General features: G+C 33.8%; 1 protein-coding gene, 1 long non-coding RNA gene and 1 pseudogene across 4 annotated transcripts; 1 reads left to right on the forward strand and 2 right to left on the reverse strand.

Moving 5' to 3' along the window:
• Window positions 1–619: 619 nt before the first annotated feature.
• Window positions 620–3,360, reverse strand: LOC139824900 (uncharacterized). Of its 3 annotated transcripts, XR_011735342.1 has the most exons (4): window positions 2,801–3,360; window positions 1,736–2,083; window positions 1,242–1,467; window positions 620–788 (listed from the first exon to the last, which is right to left on the reverse strand). It is a non-coding gene; the product is annotated as an uncharacterized lncRNA (long non-coding RNA). The 3 variants fall into 3 exon arrangements; XR_011735341.1 differs by lacking the exon at window positions 1,736–2,083; XR_011735340.1 differs by lacking the exon at window positions 1,736–2,083 and having other exon boundaries at window positions 2,793–3,360.
• Window positions 3,361–3,919: 559 nt separating this feature from the next.
• Window positions 3,920–8,945, reverse strand: LOC139824896 (uncharacterized; annotated as a pseudogene).
• Window positions 8,946–11,908: 2,963 nt separating this feature from the next.
• On the forward strand, window positions 11,909–17,659 carry LOC139824899 (kelch-like protein 5). Its single transcript, XM_071797452.1, has 10 exons — window positions 11,909–14,521; window positions 14,932–15,093; window positions 15,248–15,561; window positions 15,714–15,800; window positions 15,873–16,062; window positions 16,214–16,438; window positions 16,538–16,700; window positions 16,874–17,092; window positions 17,161–17,332; window positions 17,425–17,659. The coding sequence occupies exons 1-10, from the start codon at window positions 14,419–14,421 to the stop codon at window positions 17,503–17,505; spliced, it is 1,716 nt and encodes a 571-aa protein (XP_071653553.1). The 5' UTR covers window positions 11,909–14,418; the 3' UTR covers window positions 17,506–17,659.
• The last annotated feature ends 6,062 nt before the right edge of the window (window positions 17,660–23,721 follow it).

Genomic DNA, 23,721 nt, shown 5'->3' on the forward strand with positions numbered 1-23,721 from the left:
GCCCGGCATTGTCTCCTCTCCGTAATTGATCAAAAAATTTGTGCGGTTGGTATTATGGCTGTTAATACCGCATTCATTATTGTTACTGTTATTGTTATCATTGTAATTGATATTATTGTTGTTGTTATTATTAGTGTTATTATTGCATTGTGCGGGGTTTTGGACCTGAACCGTCAGATCGTTATCATCTCTAGTGACGCTTGAGTCCTGATTCAGTGAAGGTGACACTTCGCCTGACGGATGTACTACGACAGTAGTTGCGAAATTTTTTGTTTCTGAAATGAAATATATAACATTGTTATTCGAATCACGTAGTCTTTTAAAAAGGAAAGATTTTTTCTCCCAGAGAAAAAAAAATAATCTCCGAAACATGGAAATGATCGTCAGATATTTTTTTATAGAAATAAAGAAAATGTGTACAAAGAGAAAATTTCAGATGTTTGCAGTTAGTGTTATCTTTTTATCTATCTTCGCTGTTGTAGTTGGAAATTACGTGGTCAGATACAAGATATGACAAAATATGAACTAATTTGATGTAACTCGGAAGAATGGATGAGTGTAACTTTTATTTTGTACATGAGATTTATACAATAGCCCTTCAAGCAAATATGGTATTCACCTGCAGAATTTGGACATAATTGTTCATTGTTAAACCATATTTTAGTTAGTCTTGGAATTGCTTGACCCAAGGGAAAATGAACATGATACAGCAAAGGTCTGTCTTGTTGAACAGTTTGATTGGCTTCCTCTACTGGTTGTTCTATTTCTAGTCGAGCAACTGGTTTATTCTGCAAAGACGATTAAGTTATTTCTATTTATTTTCTAAATACAGGATGCTCGTGGCAAATAAAAATTTTAAACAACATCTTTAAATTATTTCTTGATCGTCCGCTTCTAATCACTTAAATCGCGAAAGGATTATATGTTTAACTTTGTTTTTTAGACATCAAAAAATCATTTCATAGCACAAACTGTACAGGAGACAATCTACTCTTTTCAAAAGACAATATTTTAAAATTATTAATGATTATTTTCAAGTAAACCCTTTTTTTTTAGGTTTTATTTCTTTAAGGCATTATTTGTAGAAACAGTACGCGACTTTACTTAATTAAATTATATTTTAGAAAGTTTATAAAAAAAAAACTTTTAATCATGGTCAAATTGAAGAAATTATTAGAGATTGCCTACTAGCAGCCACAAACTTCTCTTATATTACTGATAAAACTAAAAAAAATACTTACTTTATGTATCAAAGGGTTCGTATTAAAGCCTACCCTCAAATTGTATCGAGCATTTTTTGCATATGGTGGAGATGGGATTTTGATCTGTCCCAATATTTCGTTATTTGTCCCAGGTTTACTTGTATATGAATAATATTTAGAACACGGGAATAGTCCTTGTATGGTCGTGCAAAGTTGCAGCAGAAACGCGATTAAAATAAAAATTTTAGCCATGTCTCGTGAAACTCTATTACAAACCAAGAAAATATTGTAGGTTATAAACATACTTAATTTTTACAAATAGATCTTAATATTTAACACAATTTCGAAATAACCATTAATCAAAATAATCGTCATTAAATAAATTTTTCCATCCAGAAAGAGATACTTGTCGTCTCAAGAAGAATTCAAAAAATTTATAACTTTATTTCAAAGAAAATTCAAGGAAGCGACAAGTCTACCATGCCAATGCACTTATATCAAAAGTGACCTTTACACAATACCCATATACCTACTTTTCAAATTGTAATATGTTGATAAAATAAAGACATGTTTTTTTCTATCAGTATCTTACACACAAAATTTTCTACTTTACATATTTTTCGCAATTTTTTATGTACTGTAACAGAATATAATTCAATAGATATTATTAAAATGCTATCGACATCGATAGACTGGTAAGTTTCTGCATTGTCATATACTTACTCTTGCGCGTGTATCTATATTTTTTAAAATCGATAACAACTGTCATAAGCTGTTTGTGCCAACAATAGTTTGTTCGTACCACAATAACATTTATTAATGCAAAATTATTTTCTTGATAAAACAGATGAAATTGGATTAAAAAATTGCCAGATATATGTCTATAACGAAATACTGTATGTATATTTTGCTCGATAACTGATAAAAAAAAGAGAGAGAGAGAGAAAAGAGTTAAAAGATCAAATACTTCATTTATGCCGATAACTCATGAGAAGGTCAGCAAAGATAATAATTGCAGTTTAAGGTGATCCTAAAGCCGTGATCCTAGCCGGTTTTTTTCAGTTTTTTTCTTAGCACTAATCTTTTAATTGGCTTTATAGAAATGCAAAATTCTTGTTTAGAATTAAAGTACGCATCAAAATCTAGGTCATGGTGGTCGAATTTATATCAAAAACAAAAAAAAATTAATATTTTTTGTTATACGTGACGACCACCACATATAAATTCGACCACCATGACCTAGATTTTGATGCGTACTTTAATTCTAGACAAGAATTTTGCATTTCTATAAAGCCAATTAAAAGATTAGTGCTAAGAAAAAAACTGAAAAAAACCGGCTAGGATCACGGCTTTAGGATCACCTTAAACGGACTTCAAACTCAGACAAGAGTCAACGCGATTTTAGCATGAAACTATCCACCTTCACTTTTTTTACTCCGCTTATTTTTATTTTTGTACTGTCGACGTCGTTTATCTCTCGCATTTTATTGGAATATTATACTGCATTTTCTTCTTGATCGTTAGAACACGCGTCAAACGTTGGAATTATATGTTTTCAATATGTTTTTTCGTTTACACATTCTTACTTACTTATTTACTTTTTTATTTTTATTTATTTCCGAGGTACTTTTGAGATACTCCTGACCATGGGGTGGGTGATGACACACGAGGCTCCTGACGAAGCACTCTGAAGCGCTTCAGGATAGCCAGAGATCCCCAACAAAATTCAACAGCGGTCGGCTCCAAAGTTTAGTTAAATCTTGGCTACGATTCTCCATAGCCTCGCCAAGTCTACACCGAGACACCAACTGATCAGTTCTCTCAGTTTCAGCGTCGAAGATGCGTTCGAATGGTGCGATAGTGGGGTACCGCGAGTCAAGGCGATCATGAGTTAGGTCGTACCTATCATTCAATTTGTCTGAAGCTAAACAGAATATTGTAAGCTGACAATCGCAACCAGAAAAATATGAGATAAGTATGTCTGAAATACCCTCTTTTCCTGGATATCGCATCTTTTTACTCTGATATCACACGAGAAGAAAAAAATATTGGGAAACCCGTAGACGTACGTCCGATAAGTTACCGCCAATTTTGCATGTTACTTCAAAATTTATCAGCAGAATGTTTTGCACAATTCTAAAGATGGAGAACGGCGGCAGAAGAGGAAAATATAGAATTTTTCTCGGAGTAGTTGCGCAAAAATTTAATGATGTATTTCCGAGTAGAACATAAGTTTTGGGCATTTTATTCGAGTTGACGGAAATTTAGTGACATCTATGTGAGAGACGAATGTCTGTAGCCATGCATTTGAGGATTTGCAGGGACTGACTTGAAACGATGTCTTGCCGATCAACGATCGGAGGACACGCTAAAACCGGTCAATTTGTGTTTGCCGTGCGATTGCATATGTCGATGAAAAGTACGTGCGACTCCGACATGAACAGCATTGAATCTTGTTTAAATGATATTGTCACGAAGTGATGTGGATTGTGATTTTAACACTTCTTTCCTTTCTCGTTTGATTATTATTTATAATTTTTTCTAGGAAAATTACAAGGTTACAATAGGTAACGCATATATTTAGAAAACAGGAAACAATTTTTATTATTACATATAAATATTTTTTTAAGACTTATAAAATAGTATAACGTGTAAAAAGAGTACATACGTAAATCATAACTTAACTTTGTAGGTTAATTTTATATGTTTAACCATTGTTTTTATATATGCTAGACAGACAAAACTTAAATCGTTAGATTTATATTTAATATATCTCTATTTTATATATTTCTAGTCATAAGCAGAATTTCTGACAATATTTTTTGTACTTTTTATAGTTTTGTGATGTGAAATGTTGATGATGCATTTAATAAGTTAAATAATACAATATATGACGGAACATAAACGCTTCGGTAATATCATAATACGTATCATGATACAATTTATTCCTAATTATTAATAAGTCCAAAATGACAGATAGTTACATTTGTATCAATTTACATATTCCATGTTATATTCATAATAAATGGATTACGATAAAAAGAATCACCGTAAAAAGTCAAAAATAAAATTCGGAACTTCAATATCTTTACGTCGTCGTATATAAGTGCCGTTGCTTCGAATAAGCATATATATGACGGAGTATAAGCACATCGGTAAGCATATCATAACACGTATCGTGATACGATTTATTCTTAATTATTAATAAATCCACAATGACAGGTATATAGTTACATTTGTATCAATTTACATATTCCATTTTATATTCATAATAAATGCATTACGATAATAGGAATCACTAAAAAGTCAGAAATACGTGACTTTCAGTCGTGACTTCAAATAAGCTTTACGTAAAAAGCTTGTCGATTAATACATCTTGCGTTCTGAGGCGAGTGACTAGGGTCTACGTGGAGATTTGCTGTAAAATCCAAGATTGGTATTTGGCCACGTCGACAAAAACGACGAACTTTGTGAGATCGCACAACATTTCATTGCCGAGCACCGACCGCGAAACGACGCCACGCAACTGATAGCGACCCGTGGTAGCGTCGAAAAGCACCAGACCGCTCCCGCTGTCACCGTTGCAAGGACCTGTCCCGTCTTGCATACCGGCGCAAAAGGTGCGGTTCGAGGTGAGAGAGACGAAACCCTGGTAGCTCCAGTGACAGTTTTCCTATAATTAATATACGACAATACCGGGTTCATCATATGCAAAATTTGATTCTACAACGGTAACGCGAAATCTATGTTTCCCGGATAGCAACGTTAGTATCTTGGTATTATGTGAAATTGTGTCGCTTTAAGAGCATTCAAAAATTTGAAGAGAGTCCTTACCCTGTCGGCGATTGCACTTATCATATCCTTATTTTATTTATCATTTATCACTTTCGTTACGCGATGCTTAACAAATCCATCCATATGCAGCGAATAACAATGTACCTAATAATTAAATTTGTAAACATAGCCAATTCAAATGGAGTGTACTTATCGCCTAGCTAAGTACTTCTCTTCCGTGATATAAATACCCCGATTTTGTTATCATGAAGATATCTTTGTTTCGAACGTTTGGAAAATCATTCTCTCGTTCTTACCAAACTCACTATCGGCATCATCGCCATCCGTGGTTCTTCGGTGTAACGATATGGCCGTGTTCGTCTCGGCCCCATCCCACGACGTATCCTGTTCTATCGATGACATTTTGAAGATCGATTGAACCGGACCACAGGCAAACAGGTCTGATGAAAGGGCTGAACTCGACTGGCGTCCTGAGGATCAAAATCGCCAGATCGGAATCGCCGGTGGTCCTGTGCGCATATTCGGGATGGATCTTGTAGCTAGCGACCTCCCGATTAACAGTTCCCTCTTCGCGAAACCGGCGCAAGTTAAATCGCCCCAAGGCCACCTCTAACACATTGGGGTGTAGGGTATCGTTGCTAGTGGGGCCCAACTTCAAACAATGTGCCGCTGTAATAAGAAAACATATGTATAAATATAGTTTCTTATAATCTGCTCGTTCTATCAAGAAAGAAATTAAGCGGTAAATAGATTTCAGATGTATTCTTGTATTTTATAATGCGTATTTTGTAATAACAATCTGAAGATATTGTGTCTAAATATCTAAATCTAAATAAACAATTAATTATTCCAAATATTTGCATGCTCATTTCTCGATTATATTCGGATCAATCATGGATATTTGTAAAAATTTATTAAATTGTATATTACTATGCGAATATGAATAGGTATAAATAAATAAATCTCGTGCAATTTAAGAAAAGAAATAGATATAGCGTAAGAAGTCATTTTATACATGGAATACTAGTAATATATAAAAAATTTTTTCTTCATATAATATACCTGTTAGAACATGTCTTGTAGTCAGAACAGAACCAGCACACTGAAACTCGTATCCATTTCTAACGACGAAGAGTGCCGCCAGCCACGGCCACTGGCCTGGCAACGTCTTCTCTCCGTTGGCTATCAGAAGATTGGTGCCTTCGCTGCGGCCGCTGATACCACATTCGTTGTAATTATTATCATTGTTGTTATTGTTATTATTGTTATTATTATCGGGTTGTGGGGCTGGTTGTGGGGCTGGTTGTGGGGCTGGTTGTGAGACTGGTTGGGCCGGATTCGGTCTTAGAAATATATTGTTATACATATTGGTCGGGGTGGGTTTTAAAAATATGTTGTTATTATTATTATTATTATTATGTTGTGAAGCTTGTTGAGCCGGAGTCGGCCTTAGGAATATGTTATTGTTGTTGTTGTTGTTGTATTGTGGGGGTGATTGGCTCGGAATCATATTCAGAAATATGTTGCTGCCAATTCCTTGAGAGAGAGTGGCGGTGGTGGATCTCTTCGGGGTGTTCCGTTCAGACGATGGTCTCGGTGTCGGTTTCGAGTTTTGACGCGATGACAGGAAAATTTTGAGAAAGCACGTTCGGCAGGTACAGAGTATGTTCCAACGTGATAGTAGTTATGATACTTTCCGTTACTGCAACAAAACGTAATAATGCTATTCAATTTATATGGAGCAAGAAAATTTCAAGTGTTTATGAGCTTTATCTTCCAATTTATCTTCGTCGTTTTAGTTGGAAATTACGCATAATTAGATAAAAATAAGAATTAATTGGTAACTTGATAGAACTCTGTAATTTGTGCTTTTGTGTCATCAAACATATGACATTTATATATTGCATTTTAAATAAATACTCACCATCGCGTCCCGAGCAATATCGCTCACCGTTGAACCATATTCCAGACAATGTCGGAATCGGATAGCGTAAAGGAAAATAAAGATGATACGACAAATGCCTGCCCTGTTGAACAGCTGCAGCAGATTCCTCTTTCGATCGCGCCAATTCCAGTCGACCGACGTATCTCTAAAACATATATTGATGATTAAACTATTTCTGTTTATTAAGGTGTTACCAGGTGATAAATAAAAATAAAAATTTAAAACAAAATTTTTAAATTATTTCTTAATCATTCATTTTTAACCACTTAAATCGCAAGAAGATATATGTTCGACCTTGCTTTTTAAATATTTAGATACATCAAAAAAATTATTTACAGTTCAAAATATACAGGAAATAATCTTAATCTTTGTAAAAAAATTTTACGGTTGGTACCTATTTTACGTAGAAAAAGTACGGGGGTCTTTTCTCTCCTAATATTATTATTAATATGAAAAAAAGGATACTTACTGTAGGCAACTCAGCAGCGACTTTTATGGTCACTTTTAAATGGAGTTCACCAGTTCTTGGTGGAGATTGGATTTCGATCTGTCCTATTGTTTCATCTGTCCCAAGTTTGGTTATATATGTGAAATATTGTGGACACGGAGATTCTTGTCCTTGTACTAGCGTGTAAAGCAATTGCGGCAACAACGCGATCAGGATACAAATCTTAGCCATCTCGTGAGGTTCTGTTACAAACTTAACAAAATACATGATTTATAAATGTACTTTATTTTTACAATCGTGTTTAATATTTTATTTAACAATGTTGAAATAATTATTATTAATCAAAGTGATCATCAGTAGCTTTATGGATTTTTTCATTCAGAAAGAAAGTTACGATTATCTCAAAAAGAACTTAAAAAAATCTGTAACTTTGTTCTAAAGAAAATTTGAAAATACAAGTTTATCATGCAAATGCGATTTTATAATTGACATTTACATAATTAATATCCATTTATTCATTATACATCATTTATTCATTATACATTCATTTATTCATTATTATACATTAAATTTTGATATGTTGATGAGATTAGAAAACAAGATTTCGATACGTTGTGCAAAATGATTTATTATACCGTTTACCACAAGCGAACCAGGAAAATTGTTAGAACACGCAGATAAGCTCGAATATGTTTTTAAGTATAATGTCATATGAATATGATAAACTCAGCACCCAAACATAATGTAATACTGCATTTACTCCTTGCTCGATAACCCTTGAAAGATCAAACGCTTTACTGCCAATACGTTATGAGATCAGATAATAATTTTACTTCTATATAACTTCATTTAGTTTACAACTGGTGTACGTTTCAAATCAATCTGTATTCGATAAAGAGGTTGATCAATCTAATTACGTTCAATCTGTTAGAAAAATTGAACAATTAAAATTTAATAATCTTGCTAATTAATTAAATTCGAACAAAGAAAATCTTTTAATACGAAACTGTTCACAGGAAAGAGAAATTATTATGTAGATCCACACAGATTAAGACTCAAACGAAACGGCAAATACTTATTATTCATATTAGTAAATAGAAAGTTTGAGATGCTATAGTGACGAGCGATGTAGCGTATAAAGTCGACAGCAAATGTATGCGACATATGTATCCAATCAAGCAGGTAATAGAAATAAAAATTTTAACGACGCAACTCACATTCTCACAAATTTGATAACGTTTCCACGAAAGAACACTCTAAGCTTTCGTCAAAAAATTTCGTCAAAAAATATCGACTTTAAACAATAAGCAGATAACTTCTCGAAATCACGTTTCCAGATTACGTTTAGAAGAGGTACGATTTCATACGGCGAATTGACACCTGCGCGCGAATCAGACTATCTTGAGCATTCCACGAACACTCATATGCGCGGAAGAGAAGGGTATTAATGTTCAAAGATAGCTGTGTTTCAAGTCCGACAAATTTTCGGCGCGCAGTTTATTAAATTGGAATATATGTATATGTACAGTATGTACATTACAATTCGTTATTTCTTTATACGTAAAGTATATAATATATGAACACCAACACCTTGTTACGGCTCCACGCTCCATCTTTCTTTGATTAAATTGTATTTTATTTTAAAAGATAAGTCTGTACTTTAAATAACATTTGTTAGATTTTGAAGTTATTTTTTCCTTCTCCCGCCATCTCTTCCAAAGTACTTTGGTATTAGACGTACTTTGTTTCTAAAAAAATTACATAATTTGACGCACTCAACAGGGTGGAATAATTTTTTTTTGCAAATGTCATGCTAACCATCATAAAATACGGACGTTTACTTGCAAATTAAGGAAAATAAGGTCCGTACTAATTATCTTCACAAAATTACGGCGTGTCAAAGTTACCTATATGCATTCTAATTCAGTTATTGCCTGCATTAGCTTTACTCGATGAACATCACAGGCAGATTACTGATCGGATTTTGCTTATCGTGTGTGTATGTGTGTATATAAGTAGAGATATGGCCGTTTGGGTGACTATTTCAGTCATATTTTACATAAAGAAGAAGAAGCAGAAAAATACTGCAGAAGTGACAAACCGTGGAGTTCTTATCTCTGCTGACACACGCATACAGTATCAGAGTTAAACATTGACATTGAATAAGCTCCACGCGCTGAGACTCATTGTATATGCAGTTACCAATAATGTTAATTGATTATGTGTTATCAAATCAATATTTTCAACACAATTTAAAAAGCATCAATATTTACTATAATAATTGTTATTATAATTATTGTAATAAGATTGTACTGACGAAAAGGCAAAAGACAATTTTAATATATGCAAGCTTATGCTAACACTCATGCTAAGAATTACCTCGTATTGACAATTGTGTTCATCTACATTTGTTGTAATGTTATAAAATGAAAAAATAGTATTTAAATATTTCAATGTTTCGTTATAATTATGTTGTATATTTTCTTATTTAATGTAAAACATTTAATATAAGTTTAGCATTTAGCATTTTTTTTATTAAAAAAAAAGAAATAATAATTTTTCAATAATATACATGCAACAGAAATATGAATCCGTAATTGTATATAAAGCAGAACACTATTGTAAGATCTGAGAAGATAATTAGAGTGAGAAAATCAGTAACAAAACAAATTAATTGATGATTACTTGCAGCAAATTTAATAATGATCTCTGATACACAATTTCGTATTTATTTCGTACATTCACTTTACAATATCGTACAAATTATGTTGTTACATCACTTATTAATTGCCATAATTTTTACAGAATTATTAGTTTGTTAATTGCATTGATTTCATAAAATGTGTGCGAGTCTTCTTAAAATTTCTTTTTGTTAATCTATTTAGAAATGTATAGATGTCTATTCAAGCGTATGAGGGGCCAGCACAAGGCTCCAAACTTGGATTATTCGTCCTCTTTGTCCTGCGTTTTTCAGACAAGTCCATTTTGCCGAATATAGGTATTACCACCCTGGAATGCACAAACAAATTATGATATTATTAAATATAAGTAGAAAGAGCCGTAAGGGTCAACAACGTGGATCCAGGTGCGTTAAAATATAAACGTGATCCATTCCTATAAGTAAAAACTTTGTAAAAATTTTTTCAAACATATACTAAATTGGCGTCCAAGCACCAAGAAATACCCTTGTAGAGAAGGGATTTTTCCACTTACGATAGTGGACTCTGTGGTTTTCGCCTCGCAGCGGGTCTGCTTATATATTATAGTTAGATATATATTTTAAATTTGAGAAACGTTTCCCATCGCGCGTCGTTACGAACTTATAGGATTCCGTCGAGTTAAAAATGCTCACAAATAAAATATTCTTTCCCTTTTTTGTCGAATATATTAACTTTATTTCAGTATACGTTTCCTCAAATGTAATAAATCGCACTAAAGAAAATCGCAGACCACGTTGCGACCCGGAAATCGAGAACGGTCGATAATCTGCAAATGCGCATGCATCACGGAAAAAAACTTGTAGTAACTATTGAAATGACAACTATTCGTAACTATTAGTGCACACTACTCAATAGTAATTTTGCGCATTGCACTGTTGGAATTCGCACTAGTAGTGTTACGTCCGCACTAGTACTCTCTACATGTTTCACTGAATAATTATTCACCCGACATAAAAAAAATATTTACTTCGAAATTTTATTACTATTTTTTAACTAAATTTGTTTCTTAAGATGCAGTCTATGATTATAAATATTTTCTCGTATTTGAAAAACACACTTACCTTGGTGGGATTCGAACTCGGGACCTCTGCATCGTGAGCCAACTGCCTTACGTGGTAGACTACTTCTTAATTTGATGTAAGCGTTATATATAGTCTACATATGTCATAACCAGCGCAAATATATAATTTTTCAAAAATCATCTTAAGAAACAAATTCAGTTAAAAAAGAGTAATAAAATTTTGAATTGGATATATGATATAATATTTCTTAATGTCGGGGGTGAATGTCAGAAACCGGCTTATTATGAAATTTTGTGTTCGTAAATATATTTATAAAAAAAAGTATATTTATAAAGTTGAAACATTCTTATCAAATCCTTACACAAGGGCCTTATTAGACAAAAATAAGAAAACTTTTCTTATGGCATCCCTAATAAATAATGATCGGGACCTCATCCGGTTAGCCCTAATAAATAAGTATTTAAGAAGTTAAAACATCCTTATCAAATCCTTACTAGGGCCTCACTAGACAAAAATAAGGAAACCTAGGTATATATATATACTAGGTACACATGAAAGTTTAATTGATATATATATATATATATATATATATATATATATATATATATATATAAATATACAGAATGTGCACAATTTGGTTTAATATTGCAAACTTCTGCACACTATTAATTCGCACTGTTGAATGATTAGTATAACAGTGTATACTGTTAAATTTTTGCACTAATGGCAGTAGTATCTACTGTTACATTCTAATAATTTACACTGATCAATAGTAATAATTGCGTAGTGGACACTACTTATTACCAGTATTACAGTAAGCATTGCAGTAGTAATCACTGCTTATAATTATTGGCATTTAATAGTTACTATTAGCATTTCAATAGTTACTATTAGCATTCCAATAGTTTTTTTCCGTAAGGGGGAGCCTGCAGAGTGCAGGCTTGAGGCACAGTATATTGAGGCTCGTGCGTGCAGCCCGGCGTTCATTCTCGTGTCGTACGTCCTCCTCGACAGGTCGTGCATTACATTCTTTGTTGCGTCGCGCGTTGTCGCAGTTTATCTTTGTAATACTTTTTGTGTTAATGAGTTGTAGATTAACCGAACGATAATTTCTGTCGGACGAGAAGGGCGAGCCTGTGAACGGCCTTATTACATTTAACAACGAGCATCTATACCTTTTATACGCGAGAGCTGCTGAGAGAGACGGACAAGGAACGACGCATCAGGAAAGTTCTGGAACATCCTTTCGAGCTCGGTAGAAGCATTAGAGAACGTATTCACTAGTATCGACAGTACTCAGGTAACAATACAAGAGAGAGAGAGAGAGAGAGTCCTGACGGGCCTGGTCGCGACGACCAACCATTACACGAGCGTACAAACTGAGGATTCTACATCCGTGAGAAAGACTAGATTAATCTTCGTGGTTCATTATTCAATATTGATGTGAACACTGAGCTCAGTAGACATATTAATATAATACGTTTCTTCTTGTGAGGTTGCAACCGCCATTAAAGTTCTTTTATTTCAATATAAAGTTTATTACATATTATCAGAATATATTTCTCTAACAATAACGTATTGATTCTTGTAAATCGAAATTTGATTATGTTAAGCGTTTCTTCTTGTAAATATTCTTATCATTAATTATCTCGTGCGATTCGAGTATAGATCTTTCGTTTACGTTTCAATAAGTAATCTTGCGTGCGTTCTTTTTTCAAGAAAGATAATAAATACTTTCAGATAAATTATTGCAAGCGATATTTGTATTCTTTTAATGAGAATTAGTGTGTCAATATCTATGATCAAGGATTATTCATCTGATATATCTGACGACTCATTGAGCTTACTAGTTATATTTCTTCTTTCATTTTCTCTTTCGTTATTAGTGAAATTAATCCTTGTAGATTGAAGAACATTGTTTTCAGAAACATATCCATTTACGAGCAGTTAAATTGACACATCGATTCTATCCATGTTATTTCTTTATGTGTTTATCAATATCTTTGCTGTATATTCTTTCATATATATATATATTATGTGCTGTTTATTCATGTTGAAACGATGTCCTTTTCTTGATAGAAATTAATACGATTGGTGATTGATGACTTCAATTTCGTCGAGATCAGACAAGTTAAGACACGTCTCACTTTCATATAAGTGTCGATCTACAATACGAGATACATTTCATGTAGATAAATTATTATTGTAAGATAGAGACGTTACCAATATCAAGGAAAGGATCCGTTCCGACTAATTACTTTATTCTTTACATTGTATTTGATACAGCTTACTTTCATTATATGATCTTTATTTATACGATATATATTTTCAATTGGGATACATATGCGAATACACAATCTACGAACAGTTCATCTTTTAGTTTTGTGTCTAGCTTTCTCATCAAATCATTTGACCTGGCTCATGCGTGAGCTGGTACGTAACATACATGATGATAATGATTACCCAGATAGCCAAATGCTGTGAGTTTGCTGCCATGTTTGCCAACAAGCAGCAACGACAGCTTGTCGTTAATGCAATTAATTTTGACAAACTCGGGTCAAGATGAGACAGCATTATGCTTGTCGGGTTGAACTCATATGAATTATATATTTCTATTAACAGCAAATTGATTGCAACGTGACAGCATCAATTTTTGGGGAATTCGTGACAATTTTATATTGTCAACACTTCGTTAGCAACGAGATACAATTAAAAAATTTCATAGCTTGATGACATATACACAATAACGGATGGAAATCATTATATATGTGTTGTTGCCGTCACGTTTGCATCATGATGCTCAAGATCGAACGATGAATCATTCATTGCTGTCATGTTGCTGACATGTTGCAGACAACATAACGTACCAATATTGCAGACCGTTTGCTCTTGAAATTGCGTCAACTGATTGCATGTATAAGCAGTCATGTAGCTGTATTTGTAACGTGTTTTATTTCGATGTCAGCAAATTTGCAGCAAATATATGAAAACACATGCAATGCATTAGTTTGCTCAATATGCTCTATAACGCTTGGCTATCTCTGGGTAGTTTCTTTAAATCCCAAGTAAAACATAAAGTCTCCTATGAGATTTCAGTAATCGCTTTAAATTCAAATGTACGGGGTGATTCTGAGAGTCGTCAACTTTAACGCTAAATATCTCGCTTCGCAGGGCAGACCGCCTCATTTTTCTGCCAGATTCTTTCGTTTCGTGTCAAAACTCGTCGAATGAGCATAATTTTATTGATATTCTAGGTGCAGCGCGTATTCTAAATTATTACCCCACAATGTCATGTGTGTCCATCTCGCCGAAGCACGCGGAAAGTAGCCTCCAAATTATGGAGAGTTATCTGCACAAGCAACAGCTGACAGACGTCACGCTGATCGCGGGTGAGTGTACCCGCCCTTTACCGGGCTCCGGGATGCTTTTTGTTTTGATAACAATTAACGCACCTATGTGTCAACTGTCAATTGGACTTGTAATGATTCAGATGATAATGGTTAATCAAACGTTTTAATTAATAAAAACGAGGAGAGTTATTATTTATTTTATACCAATTTGTTTACATAAAATGTGCATTTTCTAATATAATTTTATGTATATTTTTATGTATAATCAAGAGATTCAAAGAAAAATTATGTTTATTGTTAAAAGTTGTTATTCAAAGTTTTTAACCAGTAAAAATTGAAGAGAGAGTATATTTTGTACACAACATATTGAAAATATTCTTCGCACTCGATGAACTTTGTGTGACATCCCATTTCTCATATTTTCTTTCTCTGTTCTGTGTTTTTCTTAGGAAATAAGCGTGTCCCAGCTCATCGATTAGTACTCAGTGCTGGCTCAGAATATTTTGCTGCCATGTTCACAAATTCTATGCGAGAGTCGGTACAAAATGAAATAGAATTAATGGATGTTGATGGAGATGCTTTATGGGCTTTGGTTCTTTATTGTTATACAGGTAATTCTGCTTGAGAAGATGTTTCATGTAAGAAAACATTTCACGAATATTAACGTTACGATAAAGGCATTTGCAGATATTTTTTTAAGCCGTTTTTGTTAATTTCTGGATTTCTTGTCAATTCTTAATAACGTGTTCTTTTGTATACTTGCAGGTTGCATAGAATTACAGGAAGATAGCGTAGAGACTCTACTTGTAACAGCATGTTTGTTACAAATGAATCCAGTTATTAAAGCGTGCTGTCAGTTTCTCGTCAAACAACTTCACCCAAGCAACTGTCTGGGCATACGGATGTTCGCCGATACGCAGGGTTGTTCGGAATTGGTTGAATATGCACACGCATACACTACCAAACATTTCATAGAAGTTACAAAAAATGAAGAATTCTTACTGCTATCTGCCAATGAAGTTTCGAAGTTACTTGAGTCTGAGGATCTTAATGTTCCTTCGGAAGAAACTATCTTTCATGTAAGACAAACTGTTTGTTGAGAGCGAACCAATTTATATTTATGTTTGAGTTTATATTTATGTTTGAGCAAATATTTCATACAAATACAATTAAAATATCTAAGCTGAGATGCAGAATAAATAGAATCGTTATTGTTTTATTATTATTTCAGGCTCTAGTAACTTGGCTGGAACACGATCCAGAAAACAGGAGCAAAGATGCCAGAGGTTTAGTCAAATTACCATTGCTATCACCCGCGGTAAGTTCATCGACAGCTCAATTTTTTCACTCGACAGAACTTGTGCATTAGCTTACTAATAAATCAAAACAGTTTATAGCTGACAATATTGAGAGTAACGAAATGTTCAAAGACCAAAGAATGGCGCAGGAATTAGTAATGGAAGCATTGAAGTATCATTTGCTGCCTGAGCGAAGACCTTTGCTTCAAACAGGCAGAACGAAACCCAGAAAAGCCACTGTGGGTACGTTGTTAGTTCTCGCAGGGATGGACGCCATAGACGGTAATTTATTATAACCAAAATTAATTATTTAATATTAATCGCATAACTGATAATTAATCGATCACGATTAATGTAAAAAAAATATATTATGCCAATATTGTCGCACTATTTTACTTTTTCCAAGCGAAATAATTTGCAACGTACTTTCTAGGTACAACATTTATAGATGCATTTTCATTACGCGATAATGCCTGGAGATATTTAGCAGCCATGAGCAGTAAAAGATTAGAGTTTGCCGCAGTAGTACTCGATAGAAAATTGATTGTCGCGGGCGGTACAGACGATTTAAGAACATTGAACACAGTAGAATGCTTCGATTTCTCCACTCTTACGTGGAGCACTCTACCACCTATGAATGTTTATCGACAAGGATTAGGTATGTGCAAATGCATGAGAATTTGCAAAATTGATGTGCAATTTATTTCATTTATTCATAATCAAACCCTGGCAAATACGTTATAATATTCTTTTTTAGAAGTGGCAGTCTTAGGTGGACTTTTGTATGCTGTTGGTGGTCACGACGGTCGTTGTTTGTTTAATGCGGTAGAGAGATGGGATCCGGGAACAGGTCATTGGAGTTCAATATGCCCTATGTCCAAACAAAGAGCTGGATTCGGTGTAGCTGTGTTAAATGATAAGTAAGTCTTTACAGATAAATTATTAAATTTATATGTCTTATCTGTTTTCAATCATTTGGATTTCCTTTTTACGTACGTGTCTTCGTATAAATATTATTTTATTAACTTTAAATTTTGTTAAATATTAAAATTTTTTAAATAAATTTAATATTAAACTTTTTATGATGTTTTAGATTGTATGCCGTAGGAGGAGTAGGTAGCAGTTCCTGCTTAAATACAGTAGAATGTTACGATCCGCACACTAACAGATGGACACCGTGTGCACCTATGTCAAAGAGACGAGGCTGGGTAGGCGTAGGAGTAATGAATGGTTGTCTTTATGCACTCGGTGGTGTTGACTATACTTCACGTACCAATCCCAATGAACGTAGCAGATTCGACTGTGTAGAAAGGTATAAAGCCGCTGTTACATTATATGTTGAAACTTTCAAGTTATATATAATGCGATGTAACAATATAGATATGATCCTAAAACCGATACGTGGACTATGGTTGCGCCAATGAGTGTGCCCCGGAGTAGAGTTGGTGTGTGCGTATTAGGTGACCGACTTATGGCCGTGGGAGGATACGACGGCCAACAAATTCTCACACTAGTGGAAGCCTACGATCCACATCTCAACGAATGGGAACCTGTGAGTGTATAAACTATTCCTGTAATTGAATATGGTAAATAGAAATAATTGTAAATATATTTTGTAAACTTAAACCTTTTTTATGTTTATAGGTTGCTCCTCTTAAGGTTGGCCGTTGGGGACGCTGTGTTGTTGTAAAAAATTTAACCAATAACATACTAAATAACTACTAAACGATCAGTAATTGGACTTGCTAATTATGCAAATTTATGGTTAAAATTAATCCTTATATATATAATTTTTTGTAGAACTCTATTTCTTTAGTAAATGATGATTGTGTTAGTTATATATTGAAGATGCGTGTTGCAAATTACATATTTTTTCTTAAAGGAACTATGCTTTTTTTATACCAATTGATTCGTCTCATTATTCTGTGCAGAAAAGTATTAAGGTAACATTACCGAAAACTTGATGTTTTATAACAAGATATTTTGTATTTTATGTCAAGTCAAAATACTAGAACTTTCAAGCCTTATTAATGAAAAAATACTTTCTTATAGTGTTTTGGAAAGCCCTCGAGATAAGCTACAAGAATATGTAATAAAAAGTAGGTGGTTCTATTTAAAAAATTGAAGGTGACCTTTACGTGACTTTCAAGCAATTATTTAAGGTGAAACTAATGACACCATCTTATGTACCCCTTGAAACCATACAACTTTGGTCTGGAACATTTTTCTCTAAAATGTTGCGTTTACGAATAAATCGGGTGATACGGGTGGTCTGAGACACCCGGTATATATTCATTACATCAATTTATCTTAATCTTGCCTTAATTAAATAGGGGTACAATATATATACAGATGAAAATCTGCGATTGATTATATCGAAAAAAGATTAAGATTAATTACGGGGAGACAGGCTGAAAAGCAACTCACACGGTCAACTATCTTGAGGCACAAGATAGGGACAGTAAGTATGTTGTGTTCGTTCAATTACTCTTAATAAATGTGCAAAAAATTTGCCATATTCAATGATTTTCAAAAAGTACATGTCTAAATAGAGTTAAGCATATTCTGCAAAAATTAATGATGTTACAATCACGCCAATATTTGTTCTACTGCCCTAAAAAATAAACAAAGTTTTATATATATATATTGCATAAATATACATTTCAAACATAAAGAAACGAGTAAGAATTAAAATAACAATTTTAGCCGAATAAATATATTACAATTTCTCTCTACAACTAATTTTTATAAATATCGATAAAAAACTCCGTACTCTGTGTCTAAATTCACAATACAATGAAATCACAATAATACAATATTAAACTGTATAAACACGGTATCTGGAACAAACGCAAGAGAGAGAATATTTAAATATTTTTTTTATCGATCAGAGAATATATTATTATCTTGTTTTCATAGTTAAATAAAAATCAGAGACATTAAATAAATATTCCTGCAAACAGGATGAAAAATATAGATTGTAACAATATAATAAAACAGCTCTTAGTTTGTTCTGTAGTTTATTACTATATTTTTACTGTATTACACTGTCTTTCTCTTTTTCTTTTATATTAAAATATCTTTAATTTGTCAAGATATTTGCCAAGTTTTGTAATTGTACTACAATTTATCACTATTTTTTAAAAAAGACTAATATTTTTATATATAATTATGTTCCTACAGAATAATACATATTTCTAAAATTATTACATATTTTGATAATTAAACTTTTATAGATTTACATAGAATCATATATTAATAATTTAACGATAAAAAAGTCCACGAGCAACAAAATATAAAACGTTACATTAGTTTCTATTTAAAAATGCTATAAAGATTATACATCATGAAGATCTTGACTGTGTATAAAAATATAACTACGTGTAAGCTATAAGAAATTACATATAGATAACTAAAAGTTATCATCAGACTTTCTTATCACATAAGAAATATTATTGTATTCATGAAACTCCCGAAATATGAATATGCGTATGTTACATATGCGTGCATGTGTGTGTACTGAGTTTATAATAAAATATTTTGCTATTTGCCTGCTCTATGTGCTTTAATAATAATTGTTAATAATAACTGTTTAAAATTGATAATCATTATGTATTAATAAAATTTGCTTACGATATAAAAATACGTGACTATGTTATTCGACTTAATTTACGTGAAAATGAAAAATATAAAACGATTGCTAGTAAAACATTTACCACATATTTATAAATTTTAACTAACTGCCGATAACGCTTTGAATGTAAAAGTAGAATAGCCATAGTAATTTAATACGTAAAAAGCCCAGTTTTGATCATTGAGCGAATTACATAATTTATATTTAGATTACGCTCATAAAATTTAATATCGGTAGGCTTCTATAAGAGAAGCATTGGTGCAAGTTGGGTGGAGTTTGATTCCCACTGTCCCTATCTACTATCTAGCGAAACCACTGCCAAGGGAACGGGCTTGGAAAAATTAGCGGGGAAAGAAGACCCTGTTGAGCTTGACTCTAGTCTGGCACTGTAAGGAGACATGAGAGGTGTAGCATAGGCGAAGAAACGAGGTTTTTTGATACTCGCAGATGTATATGTGTACGTTAGCGTTTCATTTCGCAAAGGAAACAAACCGGGATCGGCACTCGATATATATCCATTCTATTTCGTATATGCACTGATATACCTAGTGCGCGAAGCTTTAGTCGTTCGATCGAGGTGAATTATTATTTTTTACGTTGACTTGGGCTTGATCAGTCCGCAAAAAGACGTCGGTATACGTGCAAGCATTCGATCTGTGAAACATCTAGATCTATATATGTATATCCCATGTTCACAATACAGACGCTTCTTTTGTACATAACTGAAAAAAAACTATATATATATCGTTAAGCGATAATAATATACAACGCTAATGAGGGCGTGCGTGTTTTTATTTGGAATGAGTCTGTGATGTATCTGGGATTAATAGGTTCAACTGTGTTACATACCAGTGCAAAGCATAGTCTGTAGTTCGAACTGAAGATGAAAGAAAAAACGAGAGAGAGAGAGAGCAAGGGAGATGGAAAGCGCGAAATACGTCGAGGAAAATGCCGTACAACGTATTCTGGCACACGTGGGTAAATACGAGATGGCTAATCGAAATATTCTGGCAATGAGAATCAACTTTCGACGATCGTTCTCATCTTGGTGAGGTGGGTTTGAGAAAACGGGAAAAAAATCGTAACACAAAGTGTATTGTATGTACATAATATATAGTACATATTAATTTCTAAGTTGAACAAGTAATATGGCTAGATAATCCGTACGCGCTATTGTATAAGGAGTTTAGGTTTAGTGATGAAATCGCGACGTAGCCAGCATTTAGGAGTTTAAACAGCCACGAACTGATTTCAGGGGAAAAGGACTTTCTCCCGAACTCTACTTTTTAAATAAATGACGGCAAAATAAATATGCAAGCGATTAAATTGATGGAATTATCATTCGCAAAGCGAACGTGGATGTAGATTTATTTTAATCTGTTTCGAACAAATCTGAGAGAGAAAGAAAGTGAGAGAATGTGTACGCTCTGACTAGACTATCACATACACACAATGCGCAACACACACGACACGTAACACGTATCATTTATCATACCTACTTTTTTATACAGCCTAATTTTATATTTGTAGCTTCAACTATTTTGCGATCTGCGCCTTGTTTCTTCGCCATCGTGATACCCGACGAATTCAAACAAACGTCACCGCGAGAGTTACTTCTTTCAATTGCTGCGCCGTGAGCTCACCTGCTTCTGCCAGATTGCGCCTCGATTATATGTATATGTATATTCCGTGTCGTTTCGGACGACTGAGATATCAAGACTACAGAGATTCGCTAAAGACGACTGCCTCCATTCGCACGCCAGCGATCAGACGATTAGCCCTCGTACATGTTGCATTTTTGCTTCTTCTTTGCATCTTCAATACAGCGATTGTATCCTCGGTCCAGGTATTATTCTCTTTTTAACTTCTTGTTTTTATTTGTTCTCTTACAACCTTTCATAACAAGCGTCTGACAGGAGCAATATGTGATGTGCTACTCGTCGATTCTCTTTATCCTTCGCATGAAACAATTGAAACATGCAACGTAATAAATAAAGAAGAAAAAAAAGTGTTTAAAAATTTATACAATGCTAAATTATTATATTCTAATTATACAAATTATGTAACGTAATTAATTGCTATATTACATAATTAAATGATTAGATGGCATCTTTTTCTTCATTTTTGCTGTTCAAAACATGCAAAAAGGATTATTACTTCTATGGTTTAAAAACAATAACTTATGCGCACTGAGAATTTTAGTTGTGATGTTTGTACTTGTTCTAATTATATATTGGGCATTTAAATGTCACGTTGAAATTTTACAATCATTTTTTTTTTATACAGTCTATAGTTTGATTTGTTTTTTGATGAGAATCGACGAATTTCGCGGAACACTGCACCTGTCACAGAGGCGCGCACCTCCAAGGATTCTTCATTGTACAAAATATAATTATTGAGGTCCTGAAAAAACCGTCGATTGCTTCCGGAGTATAAGTGGAGATGGATATGTATATCGTATAGATAGATGTAACACATGACAGACACATACATACCGAAGCGAATTAATCTAGTTAGCCCGAGGCATGCATAACATTTGCGAAGAATAGCGCGACAGCCGTGACTCGATCTTCGTACTTCATACTTAGAGAAGAGTGTTCTCGGCGTCACGTTTCTCCTCCTCGTATAGTACCTGAGCGACACACAGAGCCCTGCGTTTAGCGATCGCCCCCGTCGTGATGAGGCGCGAGGAATGGTGCGAGTGATCCAAGTCCGGCACACGAAGAAAGAAAACCGTCGGAAAGACGTTTTATCGTCTTTAAGCCTTAAGGATATATCGAGAGAATAGAATATTCGCAAGAACTCGGTGTATACCATTCAAATGTCTCTCTTTATCATTACATTTTTCTCACGTATCTCTGTTACATTGTTCATATAATCTGTTGCATCTCGTTTTACAATAAATTCGTATAAATACTCGCAAGCGCCGGGGAGAACCGCACCACTCTGTCAGATTGAAGATCACTCGCGCGATCGAGGTACGCCTTGACTTCAGGAGCAACTTTGAACACACGCGTGTGTAAGGGACGGGTCTGCGTGTACATATAAAGCAAAAACACACAAAAAAACAAACATATATACATATACACATACAAAGGATCGTTGTGAATTTAAACCCCCGCTCTGTTGGAGAGAAGAAAATCGGCGTGTACATACATATAATGCGTGACATGTAGCGAATACACACCAACTCCTTTTCGTTGGTACATATTTAGAGAGATCTTCAGGGTGTCGGGTCTTTCGTACGGGTCGATTATTCGCAGGCGATTTTCACGTTTCTCAACGAACAGTCATCTAATCTGTTTATTTTTTTTTTTTCAAGCGTTTGATAAAACTTTACAACATAATGAAAAATTAATTATCTTTTATCTCATAAAAAGATTATTATACATGTTACTGAAACCATTAAAAAAAATATATAAATATAAAAATTAAAATATAAAGAAATATTTGAAAATTTTTATTTTACTTATAAATATTTTTTCTTGAAATTGTTTCTTGATTATATATATATATTTAGCTATATTATATAATTATATACATATTATATAATGTAACTGAATAACTTTCTCTAATATATAAATAATTATGTAATCGTGATTGTATTGATAGACATTTTATCATGATAATGAATCAAAGTCTAGAAAACTTGGCTTAGCTGTCTTTAACAAGTGTTTGAAAGAAGAAAAAATTAGATGGTTGTTGTCGCAAAGTCTTCAATTGCATTCGATTCTTCGAGGGAAATCGTCTGTGTGTAAGCAATCTCAGGTACGATGCAGTACTGTAATACAATAGATGTAAGAAGTGGAGAAAGACAGTGGAACACCGACGACATCTCTTCCTCGAGAATGAAAGAGAGAGAGAGAGAGCGAGAGACGCGTTTTTAGCAGCAAAGATAAGGCGAAACGAATTTCATCGCTGTAACTACCGTACGAGTATCATCTAGATTAGAGAGAGAAAGAGAGAGAGAGAGAGAGAGAGAGAGAGAGAGAGAGAGAGAGAGAGAGAGAGAGAGAGAGAGAGAGAGAGAGAGAGAGAGAGAGAGAGAGAGAGAGAGATTTACGCGACGTGAAAGCGTAAACGTCGCGTGTATATGTACTTAGACTCATTTGTAACACGTCGAGGAAAGATGATCGACTAATTTGTTTGGTGTGTCTATATCGTTCGATCCCTACGACGTACGCGGAAGACGACAAGCCTGTACATAGTGATATGATAACGCCGAGGTACACACAGCTCCCTCCTGATTGTTGTATCATAATAATATAATATTAATATTAACAAAAAAATAATAATAAACGCATATG

Source organism: Temnothorax longispinosus, unplaced genomic scaffold (genome assembly GCF_030848805.1).
Source record: "Temnothorax longispinosus isolate EJ_2023e unplaced genomic scaffold, Tlon_JGU_v1 HiC_scaffold_65, whole genome shotgun sequence".
NCBI classification, from domain to species: domain Eukaryota; kingdom Metazoa; phylum Arthropoda; class Insecta; order Hymenoptera; family Formicidae; genus Temnothorax; species Temnothorax longispinosus.